Raw genomic sequence first — 14,021 nt, forward strand, 5'->3', positions numbered from 1 at the left:
GTTTGGTGTCCCCTGACTTTTAAACGAACCAGGAAGTAAACAGAAGTGAACTGACTCAGCTAAATAACTAGCACGTTTTTAGCTTGTTCTGCGGTTTAGTTTCGCGTAAAATGTGCCTCACTGTGGGGTTAATTCCTTGCTTTGTGATTTAGCGGGATTACTGACAGAATTGTGAGGACACACTGTTTGCTAAACGGAGGAGGAAAAATGTTGGTGTTTGCTTTGAGAGCTGCACGAAGAGTTCGTGGTGTCAGAGCAAAAACAAACATCGGAGCTTCGAACGAAAGAAACGCTCTGAAATTACACATCAACTGTGCGTTAAATTCTCAACCACACAACCCAAAGGTAATCCAACGTTTGAGACGCTGTTTACTGTTCAAATGACGTAATTTAAGGATACTAGTTTTAACTAGGCCTTACTCGTGTTTGATTTCTAGGTACCAAAGTCGCCAACATGGGAACCAGTACCAGAGGACCAGCTTCCCCCAGTAACACGCCCGCTGCTACTTATTTTCTTTAATGAAAATGTATCAATTATTTTAGGCAGTTATCAGCATAATAATTTCCATCAACGGTGGCAGTAAAAGAAGAGAAATGTCCACGTTTTTCCTGCTAGTTATTTAAAGGGGCCTTGTTATTGAGAGTAATTTGTATAGATAAATATTGTTGATAATGAAATTATTAGACTTCGTCCGTATATCAGGAGCAGAAATGCTTGTGAGGAAAAACAATCCCCACCTATCTTACAGCCCCACTGTATTTCTACAGGTGACTTTCTCATCATTCTTGCTGTTTTTATCCCATAACCAGTGTTGCCACAGTTACTTTGAAAAAGTAATCCAATTACTGATTACTCCTTGAAAAAGTAACTTAGTAACTTATGACAATGATACTTGTTTTGCCAAAACTCACTTTATAGTCACCCTTTCTTGACTTCAGTGAAAATAAATACTTGTTTTATAAAAAGTAAAATAAAGACCTCTTTCTTGACCTCATATTTAACTGTTGACAGCACTGTAACAGTAAAACTTGCAATTTCTAACCTACATTGTTTATAAATGTAACTATTAAATTCTTTCTAACATTTTTCTAACATTTAAATTCTCTCTAAACATTTTACTTGTCGAAATTATTATTATAAGTAGTATTAGTAGTTGTAGTAAAAAAAGGCTTCAAAACTGGACCTTCTAGGGGTGTTGTGGGGGAGGGGGGCACATCCTTGCCCCACGCCCCCATTCCATCTGGATTCGCCCCTGCTTTGGCATTTGAGCACAAAGAATGGATAACATTTATTTATGCAGAAAACATGACCAGATTTACAGGTAAGAAAGTTTTATTGCGTTTTCACATCATGTGGTCCTCAGAAAGAGAATTTAGGTGCATTTGAGTGGAAAATAGTTGTTGACGCGTCACGGAGGATCAGGTGTTTTTAGCGAGCAGATATGGAGCGGCTCAGCTCAGAATTCTAAATAAAGGAGAAAAAAACATAAAAATGTTTTTGTAAGCTCAGTGCAGGTGTGCTGTTGTCACAGCGCTTTAAGAGGTGAGGACGAGTTGTAGCTGCTGCAGAAAACCGCGGATGAAAAGCTCACAGCTCGCTTAAAGTGAGTGGGCAGTTCAGTCGAACCCTGACCTCCTGCCCACGGACCAAGTTTAATGCTGCTATCGACCCACAATGCAAAAATAATAGTAACGCACAGTGACTCGAGAAAGTAACTTTAATCTGATTACTGATTTGGAAAGATTAACACATTAGATTACTCGTTACTAAAAAAAAGTGGTTAGATTAGAGTAACACGTTACTAAGTAACGCGTTACCGGCATCACTGCCCATAACTCCATAGAATTCAGTCACAGACAGTCCAAACTATACCTTTTTGGGATATTTACGATCAGGCAAATAATGTAGTATAGAATACCTTTCAATATGATTGGAACATCTTTTAATTTTGACCCCTGTGCAGTTCTTCAGTTAACCTCTACCTGACCGACGATTGAAAATTCAAGTGGTCAATTGTTTTTTCAACACAGGAATGTCTAAGGAGTATTTGTACCAAATTTGATGCTTGTATCACCATTTGCAGGAATCCGTTTGAAATATTCTCTTATCTTGAAGTGTTGTGATTGGCTGGTATGAGCATGTGCACCTGAGATACAGATAAGGTCTCTTCATTTTGTGAGGTTGCGTTCAAGATGAAAACTTCGAAAACCCAATCCAAGTCCCAAAAGACTGCATTCAGTTGATCAACTCGGGAAAACAATATGAATGCCTGCAAGAACATATTTTTGCTTTGTTTTTACAAGATAGACAAAAGTTATTACAATTGCTTGCTGTGGCTGAGCAAGATGGAAAATGACTAAAATGAGTGTATTTGTATTTGCATTCTCGATTGAGTGACAGCATCAATTATTACAGACATCTTTACACAAACTAATCCTGGCAACCTCACTAATATATGAAGAATGTCAGTATTACAGTAGATACAAAAGTAAAGTTTTTTTTAATCATTCAGTAACATTTTTAATTTACTCTGTCAATAGTCTTAGTAGAGGACGCCATGATTGTAGTTGTTTAGACATCAATTTGAATCAATTGGAGCACTGAATTTCTGTCCGAAGTCCAAAGCAAGAAAAATCCAACCCAACCATATGTTCAAATTGTTTTGTCTGAGTTGAAACTTGCATTTTCCAACTTTGACAAGTCAGGAATGATGCAATAGTGACGTAATGTCTTTTCATATTTAAATATCAGAGTTATAAATTTGGATAGAGAACCTAAGATTATGCAAATGGCCTCAGTTCCCAGCAGTAAAATTCCATTAAAATAAATAAATAAATAAATAAAATAAAATAAAAATTGGGATTAAAATTGAACTAATTTTGGATACCATCTGGGCCACAGTCACACCGTATTTTTATAGAGATATGTGCACGACAGAACCAGCTACAATTGAACAACAAATGCAGTAATTATTATTAACACCTCTCATTTATGCTGCACAGTGGTCAAGTGGTTAGTGTGCTTGGTTTCAGTGCAGAAGGTTCCCACCTCTGCTATTTCTCCATGTAATGTGGAGTTGCATCCAGTGTAAAACTTGTGCCAAATCAACATGCAGATCCAAATTGTATCTGCTGTGGAGACTCCGAGTGAAAAACAAGGAAGCAGCCGAAGTGACTGACTTACTACTATGAATCACTGGTTGTTGTTTCTCAGGAGCAGTTTAGTGAAAATTAAAAAATGGAATTAAACATTCACTACAGAGATAAATCTTATATGTTACAGCCTACACACATTCCTGCCAACCTGGTGGACAAACTGGAGCGGTTGGCATTGGTGGATTTCCGCACCAAACAGGGACTGGTCTGTTTGGAGCAAGCAGTCCGATTTGCAGACCAGCTTCATGTTTTGGACACAACAGGTGTTGAACCAATGGACTCTGTTCTGGAGGACAGGTGTGACACAGACAGACATCATGCTTTAATCACTTTTTCCATTAATTTTATACCAACATTCTACACTCTCACACACGCTCACCTAGCTCTGGTTTATACCTGCACTGCCACTTTTAATCACTTGTCACCCTGATTGTGTTTCACTCATCCACTTTCAGGGCATTACACCTGAGGGGTGATGCAGTAATAGAGGGTGACAGTGCAGAAGAACTGCTTCAGCTCTCCAAAAGCACAGCTGAAGAATACTTTGTGGCACCACCTGGTGAGAATAATTGATTATGTCTTCTTATAAATTTGTGTTTAGACCAACAGCAGCTACGGTAAGTGTACCCATTACGCCCACCAGACTCTAAGGGCCCTGTCCCAATGGCGTTTAGGAGGATTTGCGTATGGATTGCGCACAAAATTAGCTCATATTCGCTTAACATCTGCAAATATGCATGAAACATGCATGTATGAGTCGGCTGACACCCGCACACGTCCACAATTATCTGTAGAGGCACGTTTTTCCATTACCAGAGGCTGTATTGTTGGTGTGAATAGTGATGCCGACGGCCCGAGTGCGCTTATTTTATGACTGCAATGCAGATGCCGTGCACGCGCAACACGTGCGCGATGCATTCATAATACACCCGTAATACTGCTGTGATAATCTCAATGTGTCGGATCAGTTTCCTTACTACATGCGTTATATAACCGTGATTGTTCATCATATATTCGCTATATATTATTAATATATCCATAATTCATACTGGGACGTTTGTCATTTTTGGCCATTTTTGTTGCGGACGACAACGAACGCCAGTACTTTGTGTACTCAATTCATGCGCAATTAATCCTCTCCCCAGTGGGACAGGGCCCTAAGTTTCTCTATTTTTTCTAAGTATTGACATAATTTGTAAGTGACATCATTTGTTAAAGGGCAAGATTTACCTCTCATTTGAATATTCAGTAATTAGTTGATGGACAATTCAAAAGATGTAATTAAGAAATTTTAGGAAAAAAGTCAAAAGTCTGTATTGGGCTTAATTGGTACCAGTTAAGCCCATGTGTGTTCCAAACAAGCCCATAACATCATTTATTGATAAAATAAACGTTTAATAATTGATGCAATATATTTTAGAAATGACAGCGAAAATGTTTTTTTTTTTAAAAATCCCTTTTGAACAAGATCATCATCTGAACAAATTACATACATGACAAACTACAGTACACAACACAGAACAATGAATCGGTTAATTTAGTTTCATTTCAGGCACTTCAGGCGATCTAATTAAAAATAAACAGCAATATATTTATTAAATAACAGTGAACATCAATTCAATTCAATCAATTTTTTTTTTTATATAGCGCCAAATCACAACAAACAGTTGCCCCAAGGCGCTTTATATTGTAAGGCAAGGCCATACAATAATTATGTAAAACCCCAACGGTCAAAACGTCCCCCTGTGAGCAAGCACTTGGCTACAGTGGGAAGGAAAAACTCCCTTTTAACAGGAAGAAACCTCCAGCAGAACCAGGCTCAGGGAGGGGCAGTCTTCTGCTGGGACTGGTTGGGGCTGAGGGAGAGAACCAGGAAAAAGACATGCTGTGGAGGGGAGCAGAGATCGATCACTAATGATTAAATGCAGAGTGGTGCATACAGAGCAAAAAGAGAAAGAAACAGTGCATCATGGGAACCCCCCAGCAGTCTACGTCTATAGCAGCATAACTAAGGGATGGTTCAGGGTCACCTGATCCAGCCCTAACTATAAGCTTTAGCAAAAAGGAAAGTTTTAAGCCTAATCTTAAAAGTAGAGAGGGTGTCTGTCTCCCTGATCTGAATTGGGAGCTGGTTCCACAGGAGAGGAGCCTGAAAGCTGAAGGCTCTGCCTCCCATTCTACTCTTACAAACCCTAGGAACTACAAGTAAGCCTGCAGTCTGAGAGCGAAGCGCTCTATTGGGGTGATATGGTACTACGAGGTCCCTAAGATAAGATGGGACCTGATTATTCAAAACCTTATAAGTAAGAAGAAGAATTTTAAATTCTATTCTAGAATTAACAGGAAGCCAATGAAGAGAGGCCAATATGGGTGAGATATGCTCTCTCCTTCTAGTCCCTGTCAGTACTCTAGCTGCAGCATTTTGAATTAACTGAAGGCTTTTTAGGGAACTTTTAGGACAACCTGATAATAATGAATTACAGTAGTCCAGCGTAGAGGAAATAAATGCATGAATTAGTTTTTCAGCATCACTCTGAGACAAGACCTTTCTGATTTTAGAGATATTGCGTAAATGCAAAAAAGCAGTCCTACATATTTGTTTAATATGCGCTTTGAATGACATATCCTGATCAAAAATGACTCCAAGATTTCTCACAGTATTACTAGAGGTCAGGGTAATGCCATCCAGAGTAAGGATCTGGTTAGACACCATGTTTCTAAGATTTGTGGGGCCAAGTACAATAACTTCAGTTTTATCTGAGTTTAAAAGCAGGAAATTAGAGGTCATCCATGTCTTTATGTCTGTAAGACAATCCTGCAGTTTAGCTAATTGGTGTGTGTCCTCTGGCTTCATGGATAGATAAAGCTGGGTATCATCTGCGTAACAATGAAAATTTAAGCAATACCGTCTAATAATACTGCCTAAGGGAAGCATGTATAAAGTGAATAAAATTGGTGCTAGCACAGAACCTTGTGGAACTCCATAATTAACTTTAGTCTGTGAAGAAGATTCCCCATTTACATGAACAAATTGTAATCTATTAGACAAATATGATTCAAACCACCGCAGCGCAGTGCCTTTAATACCTATGGCATGCTCTAATCTCTGTAATAAAATTTTATGGTCAACAGTATCAAAAGCAGCACTGAGGTCTAACAGAACAAGCACAGAGATGAGTCCACTGTCCGAGGCCATAAGAAGATCATTTGTAACCTTCACTAATGCTGTTTCTGTACTATGATGAATTCTAAAACCTGACTGAAACTCTTCAAATAGACCATTCCTCTGCAGATGATCAGTTAGCTGTTTTACAACTACCCTTTCAAGAATTTTTGAGAGAAAAGGAAGGTTGGAGATTGGCCTATAATTAGCTAAGATAGCTGGGTCAAGTGATGGCTTTTTAAGTAATGGTTTAATTACTGCCACCTTAAAAGCCTGTGGTACATAGCCAACTAACAAAGATAGATTGATCATATTTAAGATCGAAGCATTAAATAATGGTAGGGCTTCCTTGAGCAGCCTGGTAGGAATGGGGTCTAATAAACATGTTGATGGTTTGGATGAAGTAACTAATGAAAATAACTCAGACAGAACAATCGGAGAGAAAGAGTCTAACCAAATACCGGCATCACTGAAAGCAGCCAAAGATAACGATACGTCTTTGGGATGGTTATGAGTAATTTTTTTCTCTAATAGTTAAAATTTTGTTAGCAAAGAAAGTCATGAAGTCATTACTAGTTAAAGTTAATGGAATACTCAGCTCAATAGAGCTCTGACTCTTTGTCAGCCTGGCTACAGTGCTGAAAAGAAACCTGGGGTTGTTCTTATTTTCTTCAATTAGTGATGAGTAGAAAGATGTCCTAGCTTTACGGAGGGCTTTTTTTATAGAGCAACAGACTCTTTTTCCAGGCTAAGTGAAGATCTTCACTTTCAACTTTAACATCAAAGTTGAAAGTGGGCTTAATGGGTACACTTACCCGACTTAACTTCTAGTTCAAACTGCTGTTTGCCAACTTTGGACCTCATGCAAGAACATTTTTGCAAACTTCCCTCAAATTTCTCTCGCCTTTAGAGTGTGTCACGCTGGATGTAGGAAACGCTCCCAAATTTTGATGATTGCACACATGCCGAATGCCACCTGTGTATAAACCCTCAGCGTATTTGTGAGGATAATGAATTGGCATAAATAATGCCCCAACAATATTATGTAACAAGGACAATGGCATCACAGATGGAAAAGTGTATAGTGCAGCAGATAACTGAAACAATCTTTCAAATGGTGATACAAACACCAAATTTGGTACACATATTCTTTAAACATTACTCTTTTGAGAAAGCAGACTATCCACTTGATTGTTCAATAAGCGGCCAAGTACGGGTCAGTGAAGAATTACACAGGGGTCAAGATTTACAAATGCTCCAATCATATTGAAAGGTATACCACATTATTAATCTGATCATACAGATACCAAAAAGGTATAGTTTGGACTATCTTTGATTGAATGTTATGAAGTTATGGGGTAAAAACAGCATAAATGGTACCAACGGTCAATCTCAGTTTGTACAGGGGGCCAAAGTTAAAGTTGCTCCAATTTTGGTACAAAGTGATGCAAATTATTGGTTGAGTGAATAGGGTTTTAAAAAGCAATAGTTTGCACCATGTGTCGTACTTAGTTATCATGTTACAGGGTAACATATGTCATATGCCATAGAATCCAATGGACATTGACATTGTTTGACCTTTACTTTGGACAGTAAACATTCAACACGGTCAGATCTATTTAATTTATTAATCCTATTAGTATGCCGGCCATTCTTGCATGGCCGGCATACTCACCGGACATGTCACCCATTGAGCATGTTTGGGATGCTCTGGACCGGCGTATACGACAGCGTGTACCAGTTCCTGCCAATATCCAGCAACTTCGCACAGCCATTGAAGAGGAGTAGACCAACATTCCACATGCCACAATTGACAACCTGATCAACTCTATGCGAAGGAGATGTGTTGCACTGCATGAGGCTAATGGTGGTCACACCAGATACTGACTGGTATCCCCCCCCCCCCAAATAAAACAAAACTGCACCTTTCAGAGTGGCCTTTTATTGTGGGCAGTCTAAGGCACACCTGTGCACTAATCATGGTGTCTAATCAGCATCTTGATATGGTACACCTGTGAGGTGGGATGGATTATCTCAGCAAAGGAGAAGTGCTCACTATCACAGATTTAAACTGGTTTGTGAACAATATTTGAGGGAAATGGTGATATGGTGTATGTGGAAAAAGTTTTAGTTCTTTGAGTTCATCTCATACAAAATGGGAGCAAAACCAAAAGTGTTGCGTTTATATTTTTGTTGAGTGTATGTTATGAGAGCTCTTGGCAAAATTCTATTGGACCTGTATTAATCGTAAATGTCCACCAGGTAGAGATATTGGTCCATTTCTAGAACCTTGAGTACAGGCAGCTCTGAGACACAATGATGAACCCGTTGGTTTTACTAGTAGATGTAGAAATTTGAAAATATACAATCAATTACTTGATAGCAGAGTAATTATAAGACTCCTACTATTGGTTTGAGCCACTCGTGTTGTTCATCCCTGTGGAAAAAACTCAGAATTCAAGAACATTTGTGAATGCAAGAAGTTCTCTTAAATCATTTGTACAAGCCACTTATGAACAAACCTGCTTGAATGAGTGATTCTTGCATGAGGCCCAATGATATGTTACACTTGGTGATTTTTTTGGTGCCGTGCCTCAGCTCCACTAATTACGTAATGTGAGCTACAAAGATCCTGAGCTGGTGTTTTTCTTATCACAGGAAATATTCCACTACCACAGAGGGAGAAGAGGGCTGCCATCCTAAAACACTCGGAGTTCTGATGTTAAGTTGTTATTGATATTACACATTTTTATGCTAGAAATAATGTTTTTCACAAATCAGTCTGTTTAAGTCTGTCAGTTGGAGCCACAGTAATGCTGATATGTTGCTATTAAATAAAAGCACTTAAAAACTGAGGCAGAGCTGCGTCTTTTGTCAGGGAAAAACAAAGTCTTACTGTCTGCTGCTTGCATTTCCATTTAATGCATATTGTGGTTCAGCCTAATTATTTGACAGGTTTTATTGTCATTCCTGTTTTGGTTGGATGGTTGGTTAGCAGGACCTTCACAAAATTTAGGAAAGTTCAATTTCATCTGGAGAAACACATATTTTAGTGTTGATCATGATCCAGATGTTGAAGGTAGATCATGGATTATAATGTTTTTTTCCACATAGCAACATGGGATATCTGTCAGCACTTAACACAGTGATCATGTTAATCAAGTTGTTGTATTAGAATAAAAAAGGCTGTTTTCTGCTGTAAAAAAAAAAAAAGTGGAAGAGATTTATCACGTGAGTCATCACCTTCGTAGATGATTACATGGGTTACTAAAGATAGATCTAACCCATGTGAAACTCCTTGAACCAGCTGTTGTGATTTGGCTCTAAGTAAAGTGACTTGAATTGAAATTGACATAAAAGCAAATGTACGAATATGGTGAAACATTTGTCTTTGTGCAACTAATTTGTCTTGTGCAATATTTTAGTCTATTTAATATGGTTATTTTTGTTTATATATTGGTTCAATTTTTCTGGAAGGTAAATGGGGTAGCTGATTAAAACCTTTCACTGTATTTTCACAACTCAGCAGAAGAGAAAGTCTTCAATGATAAACATTTCAGGTTACACACAACAAAATATCATCGCACATCCTTTCCTTGGGACTAAAAAAAACATGTCCAGATGTTTGGATGTATCAAAAAACGGATTTATACACTTATATTGTGAATAATAGTTTAATCATAAAATAAAACTAAAAACTTCACAAGCCCTTTATCACCAATCAATTTGATGGGGGGGAGGGCAACAAAACATACCAGTGTTTACCTCTGCAGGGATCCTCTTTGTGCTGCCAGACACTTCTAATAGTCAATGAGTCAGAAGGCAATTTTGACCCAATCAATACCACTTAAGGTGGACAAACAGCACAGCCTCAGTCTACCACGGCCTACACAAAAATGTATGATAGCCATCCTAGGGTGGTATTTATAGCCAGGTATGGGTTAATGAAGAATTACACAGGGTCAGAATTTAAAAATCCTCCAGTAACGCTGAATTATATACCATATTACTTGTCTGATCATAAAGATTCCAAAAAGTTATAGTTTAGACTTTCTATGACTCAATCTTATAGAGTTAAGATGCAAAAATGGTGACCTCCATAAAATTCAGTCATAGAAAGACCAAACTACCATTTAGGAATTGTGATGATCAAATAATGTGGTTTGTTTCAATACGACTGGACCATGTTTAAATTTTGACCTCCATATACAACCCCTGGCAAAAAGTATTTAATCACTGGCCTCGGATGATGTTCATTCAGTTGTTTAATTTTGTAGAAAAAAAGCAGATCACAGACATGACACAAAACTAAAGTCATTTCAAATGGCAACTTTCTGGCTTTAAGAAACACTATAAGAAATCAAGAAAAAAAGATTGTGACAGTCAGTAACGGTTACTTTTTTAGACCAAGCAGAGGAAAAAAAAATATGGAATCACTCAATTCTGAGGAATAAATTATGGAATCACCCTGTAAATTTTCATCCCCCAAACTAACACCTGCATCAAATCAGATCTGCTCGTTGACATTGACCCTATGCCATGACATTGACCCTATGTGTCTTTTTGCAAGGAATGTTTTCAGTTTTTGCTCTATAGCAAGATGCATTATCATCTTGAAAAATGATTTCCAAACAGCCTTTCAATTGTCCAAAATATCAACGTAAACTTGTGCATTTATTGATGATGTAATGACAGCCATCTCACCAGTGCCTTTACCTGACATGCAGCCCCATATCATCAATGACTGTGGAAATTTACATGTTCTCTTCAGGCAGTCATCTTTATAAATCTCATTGGAACAGCACCAAACAAAAGTTCCAGCATCATCACCTTGCCCAATGCAGATTCGAGATTCATCACTGAATATGACTTTCATCCAGTCATCCACAGTCCACGATTGCTTTTCCTTAGCCCATTGTAACCTTGTTTTTTTCTGTTTAGGTGTTAATGATGGCTTTTGTTTAGCTTTTCTGTATGTAAATCCCATTTCCTTTAGGCGGTTTCTTACAGTTCGGTCACAGACGTTGACTCCAGTTTCCTCCCATTCGTTCCTCATTTGTTTTGTTGTGCATTTTTCGATTTTTGAGACATATTGCTTTAAGTTTTCTGTCTTGACTCTTTGACGTCTTCCTTGGTCTACCAGTATGTTTGCCTTTAACAACCTTCCCATGTTGTTTGTATTTGGTCCAGAGTTTAGACACAGCTGACTGTGAACAACCAACATCTTTTGCAACATTGCGTGATGATTTACCTCTTTTAAGAGTTTGATAATCCTCTCCTTTGTTTCAATTGACATCTCTCGTGTTGGAGCCATGATTCATGTCAGTCCACTTGGTGCAACAGCTCTCCAAGGTGTGATCACGCCTTTTTAGATGCAGACTAACGAGCAGATCTGATATGATGCAGGTTAGTCTGGGGATGAAAATTTACAGGGTGATTCCATAATTTTTTCCTCAGAATTGAGTGATTCCATGTTTTTTTCCTCTGCTTGGTCTAAAAAAGTAACCGTTACTGACTGCCACAATCTTTTTTTCTTGATTTCTTATAGTGTTTCTTAAAGCCAGAAAGTTGCCATTTGAAATGACTTTAGTTTTGTCATGTCTGTGATCTGCTTTTTTCTACAAAATTAAACAACTGAATGAACATCCTGCGAGGCCGGTGATTCCATAATTTTTGCCATGGGTTGTAGACACGAACCTGGGATAACCATCATGCATTTTTGTGTAGACCATGGTATACTGAGGCTGGATTGTAAGTGTTGTTTATTCACCTTGAGTGGTACTTACACCCTGCTGGGTTTATGGATGACATTTTCACTTGTTCAGGGGTGACAAGAAGCGCCTTACTGTCTTTTAGCTTTCCCTATATAATTATATTTTGAGGTCATTTAGCCCATGATGGATGTTGTTAGTGTTCTAAATCACATTAAAATCATTGTCCCAAGTGTAAAGATGAACCCTAAAACACCTAAAAAAAAAAAAAATCCAGCCCATCTTGAAAAATCCCACCATTCTTCTCGAAGTGGCCAATAATGACTAAACCTGATTCAAGGCCACCTGTACCCCACTTTCCATCATTTGCATCAGAGAGGGTGTTTGATGGAAATGTAACAAATCAACATGCAGGATCCACTTTGGCAAAAACAAGACTTGTAGAATGTGATGTAAAATCTCAGGATTGTTTAGCCCTGGCAGACACAGGTGCTCTGAGTGCCCTTCTAGTCTATCTTATTCTTTTGGTCTTCTTTCATAACAAATGTTTGCTTCAGTATAATTTTGTTAAAATGGCAAGTCACGTGATCTGGTCTAACCAGTCGTGCTTAATGACTGAGATAATATGGTGGAATTTACAGCTGACATGCCCTGTTTTTATTGAGTGCTTCAGTGTTGCACTTATTTTATTTCGTTCTTTTCACAGCTCACTTGTCATACAGCTGGTTGATGGACGTGACTGAAATGTATTAGGAAATGTTCCTGTCACACTTCTGTTTAAATCATTTTGTATATTAAAAACTAAAACTCTGATTCTTCTTACTCCAGTGTCAGTCTGTTATTGTCTCTAACAGCTGGTTTTCCTTGAGCACACCCAGCAGTTTGAAAACCATCAACCTGCCCTGGATGTGTGACAACAAAAACAAAAATCACTTGAGCAAACTCATGTTTTTATAGAATGGAAAGTGAAAGTGAGGTTGGGAAAATGAAACTTAAAGGCTGAGGCAACCTATAAAAGCAGCTGTGGGCTGAGTCCTGTGGTACAACTGCGGAGCATCAACGGGGGTTTGGAGACTTAAAAACGGACCAAAGAATTTTTCGTATTTATTGTTTATCTTCTTGAGAGCTGACAGCAAGGTAAGAAAATTACTATCAAAATTGGAAAGGTATGTTTACTGAAGGCAACATTTAATCAACAAATCTGTTTGTCTACTTCAGACTATCGGCAGCATGGATATAACCATCACTATGCTGAATGGCATGTCCCGAACCCTGACTGTGGACCCGATGACCACGGTGGCCTCTCTAAAATACCTCATCCACGACCAGCTGGGAGTTCCACCTGACAGCCAGAAGCTGCACTTTGACAATGGCCACACAACTCCTCTCAATGATGATTCGAAGCCTGTGAGCTACTACGGCCTGCAACATGGATCCAGAGTGTCTCTGCTGGTGACTGAGCCGAAGCCGCCCACTGTCCTCCAGATTTTGGTCCAAAACGAAAAGGGGCAGACCAAGACCTATGATGTCAAAGCCAATGAGCTGGTGAGCAACTTGAAGAAAAAGGTTCAGTGCAAAGAGGGGGTTCCTGTGGACCAACAGAGGCTGATTTACGAAGGCAAGCAAATGGAGGACTGTGAACTGCTGTCGTACTATAACGTCAAACATTTGACCACCATCCAGATGACGCTCCGCCTGAGAGGAGGATCTCAGCCTTGTCAAAACACTGAGTGTTCATTTGCCTACTATTAGCCAAAATTAAAGAGCTTTTTTTTTTATTATTTAAAAAATATGTTCTGTAATCCTGTTTAGTATGTTTTAGAAAATACTGACTATTGTTGTTATTATTACTGCAGTTTTCATGTTTAAATGAGTGAAAACAACAAGTATGTTAACTCACATCATGGTTAAAAATAAAATCACCTTTGTGAAATTTGTCTGTTTTTCTATTCGGTTTTTATGTGCGAGAGTGACTAAAGTCTGGTCAAAGC

The 14,021-nt window shown here is 38.5% G+C and overlaps 2 protein-coding genes across 2 annotated transcripts; both read left to right on the top strand.

Annotated features, from left to right (window-relative positions):
- The first annotated feature begins 30 nt into the window (after nt 1-30).
- Nucleotides 31-9,174, top strand: gatc (glutamyl-tRNA amidotransferase subunit C). The gene is made up of 5 exons (XM_034170268.1): nt 31-345; nt 438-488; nt 3,284-3,453; nt 3,612-3,715; nt 8,978-9,174. The coding sequence occupies exons 1-5, from the start codon at nt 208-210 to the stop codon at nt 9,037-9,039; spliced, it is 525 nt and encodes a 174-aa protein (XP_034026159.1). The 5' UTR covers nt 31-207; the 3' UTR covers nt 9,040-9,174.
- Nucleotides 9,175-13,030: 3,856 nt separating this feature from the next.
- On the top strand, nt 13,031-13,820 carry isg15 (ISG15 ubiquitin like modifier). Its single transcript, XM_034170269.1, has 2 exons — nt 13,031-13,167; nt 13,249-13,820. Exon 2 carries the CDS (start codon nt 13,261-13,263, stop codon nt 13,780-13,782), a length of 522 nt encoding a protein of 173 aa, XP_034026160.1. The 5' UTR covers nt 13,031-13,167; nt 13,249-13,260; the 3' UTR covers nt 13,783-13,820.
- Nucleotides 13,821-14,021: the final 201 nt, after the last annotated feature.

Source organism: Thalassophryne amazonica, chromosome 5 (genome assembly GCF_902500255.1).
Source record: "Thalassophryne amazonica chromosome 5, fThaAma1.1, whole genome shotgun sequence".
Taxonomy (NCBI): Eukaryota; Metazoa; Chordata; class Actinopteri; order Batrachoidiformes; family Batrachoididae; genus Thalassophryne; species Thalassophryne amazonica.

Coding starts and splice junctions, on each gene's coding strand:
- isg15 (XM_034170269.1), top strand. CDS start 13,261: ATGGATATAACCATCACTATGCTGAATGGCATGTCCCGAACCCTGACT.
- gatc (XM_034170268.1), top strand. CDS start 208: ATGTTGGTGTTTGCTTTGAGAGCTGCACGAAGAGTTCGTGGTGTCAGA. Junction 346..437: donor CTCAACCACACAACCCAAAG/GTAATCCAACGT, acceptor TTTGATTTCTAG/GTACCAAAGTCGCCAACATG. Junction 489..3,283: donor CAGAGGACCAGCTTCCCCCA/GTAACACGCCCG, acceptor TATATGTTACAG/CCTACACACATTCCTGCCAA.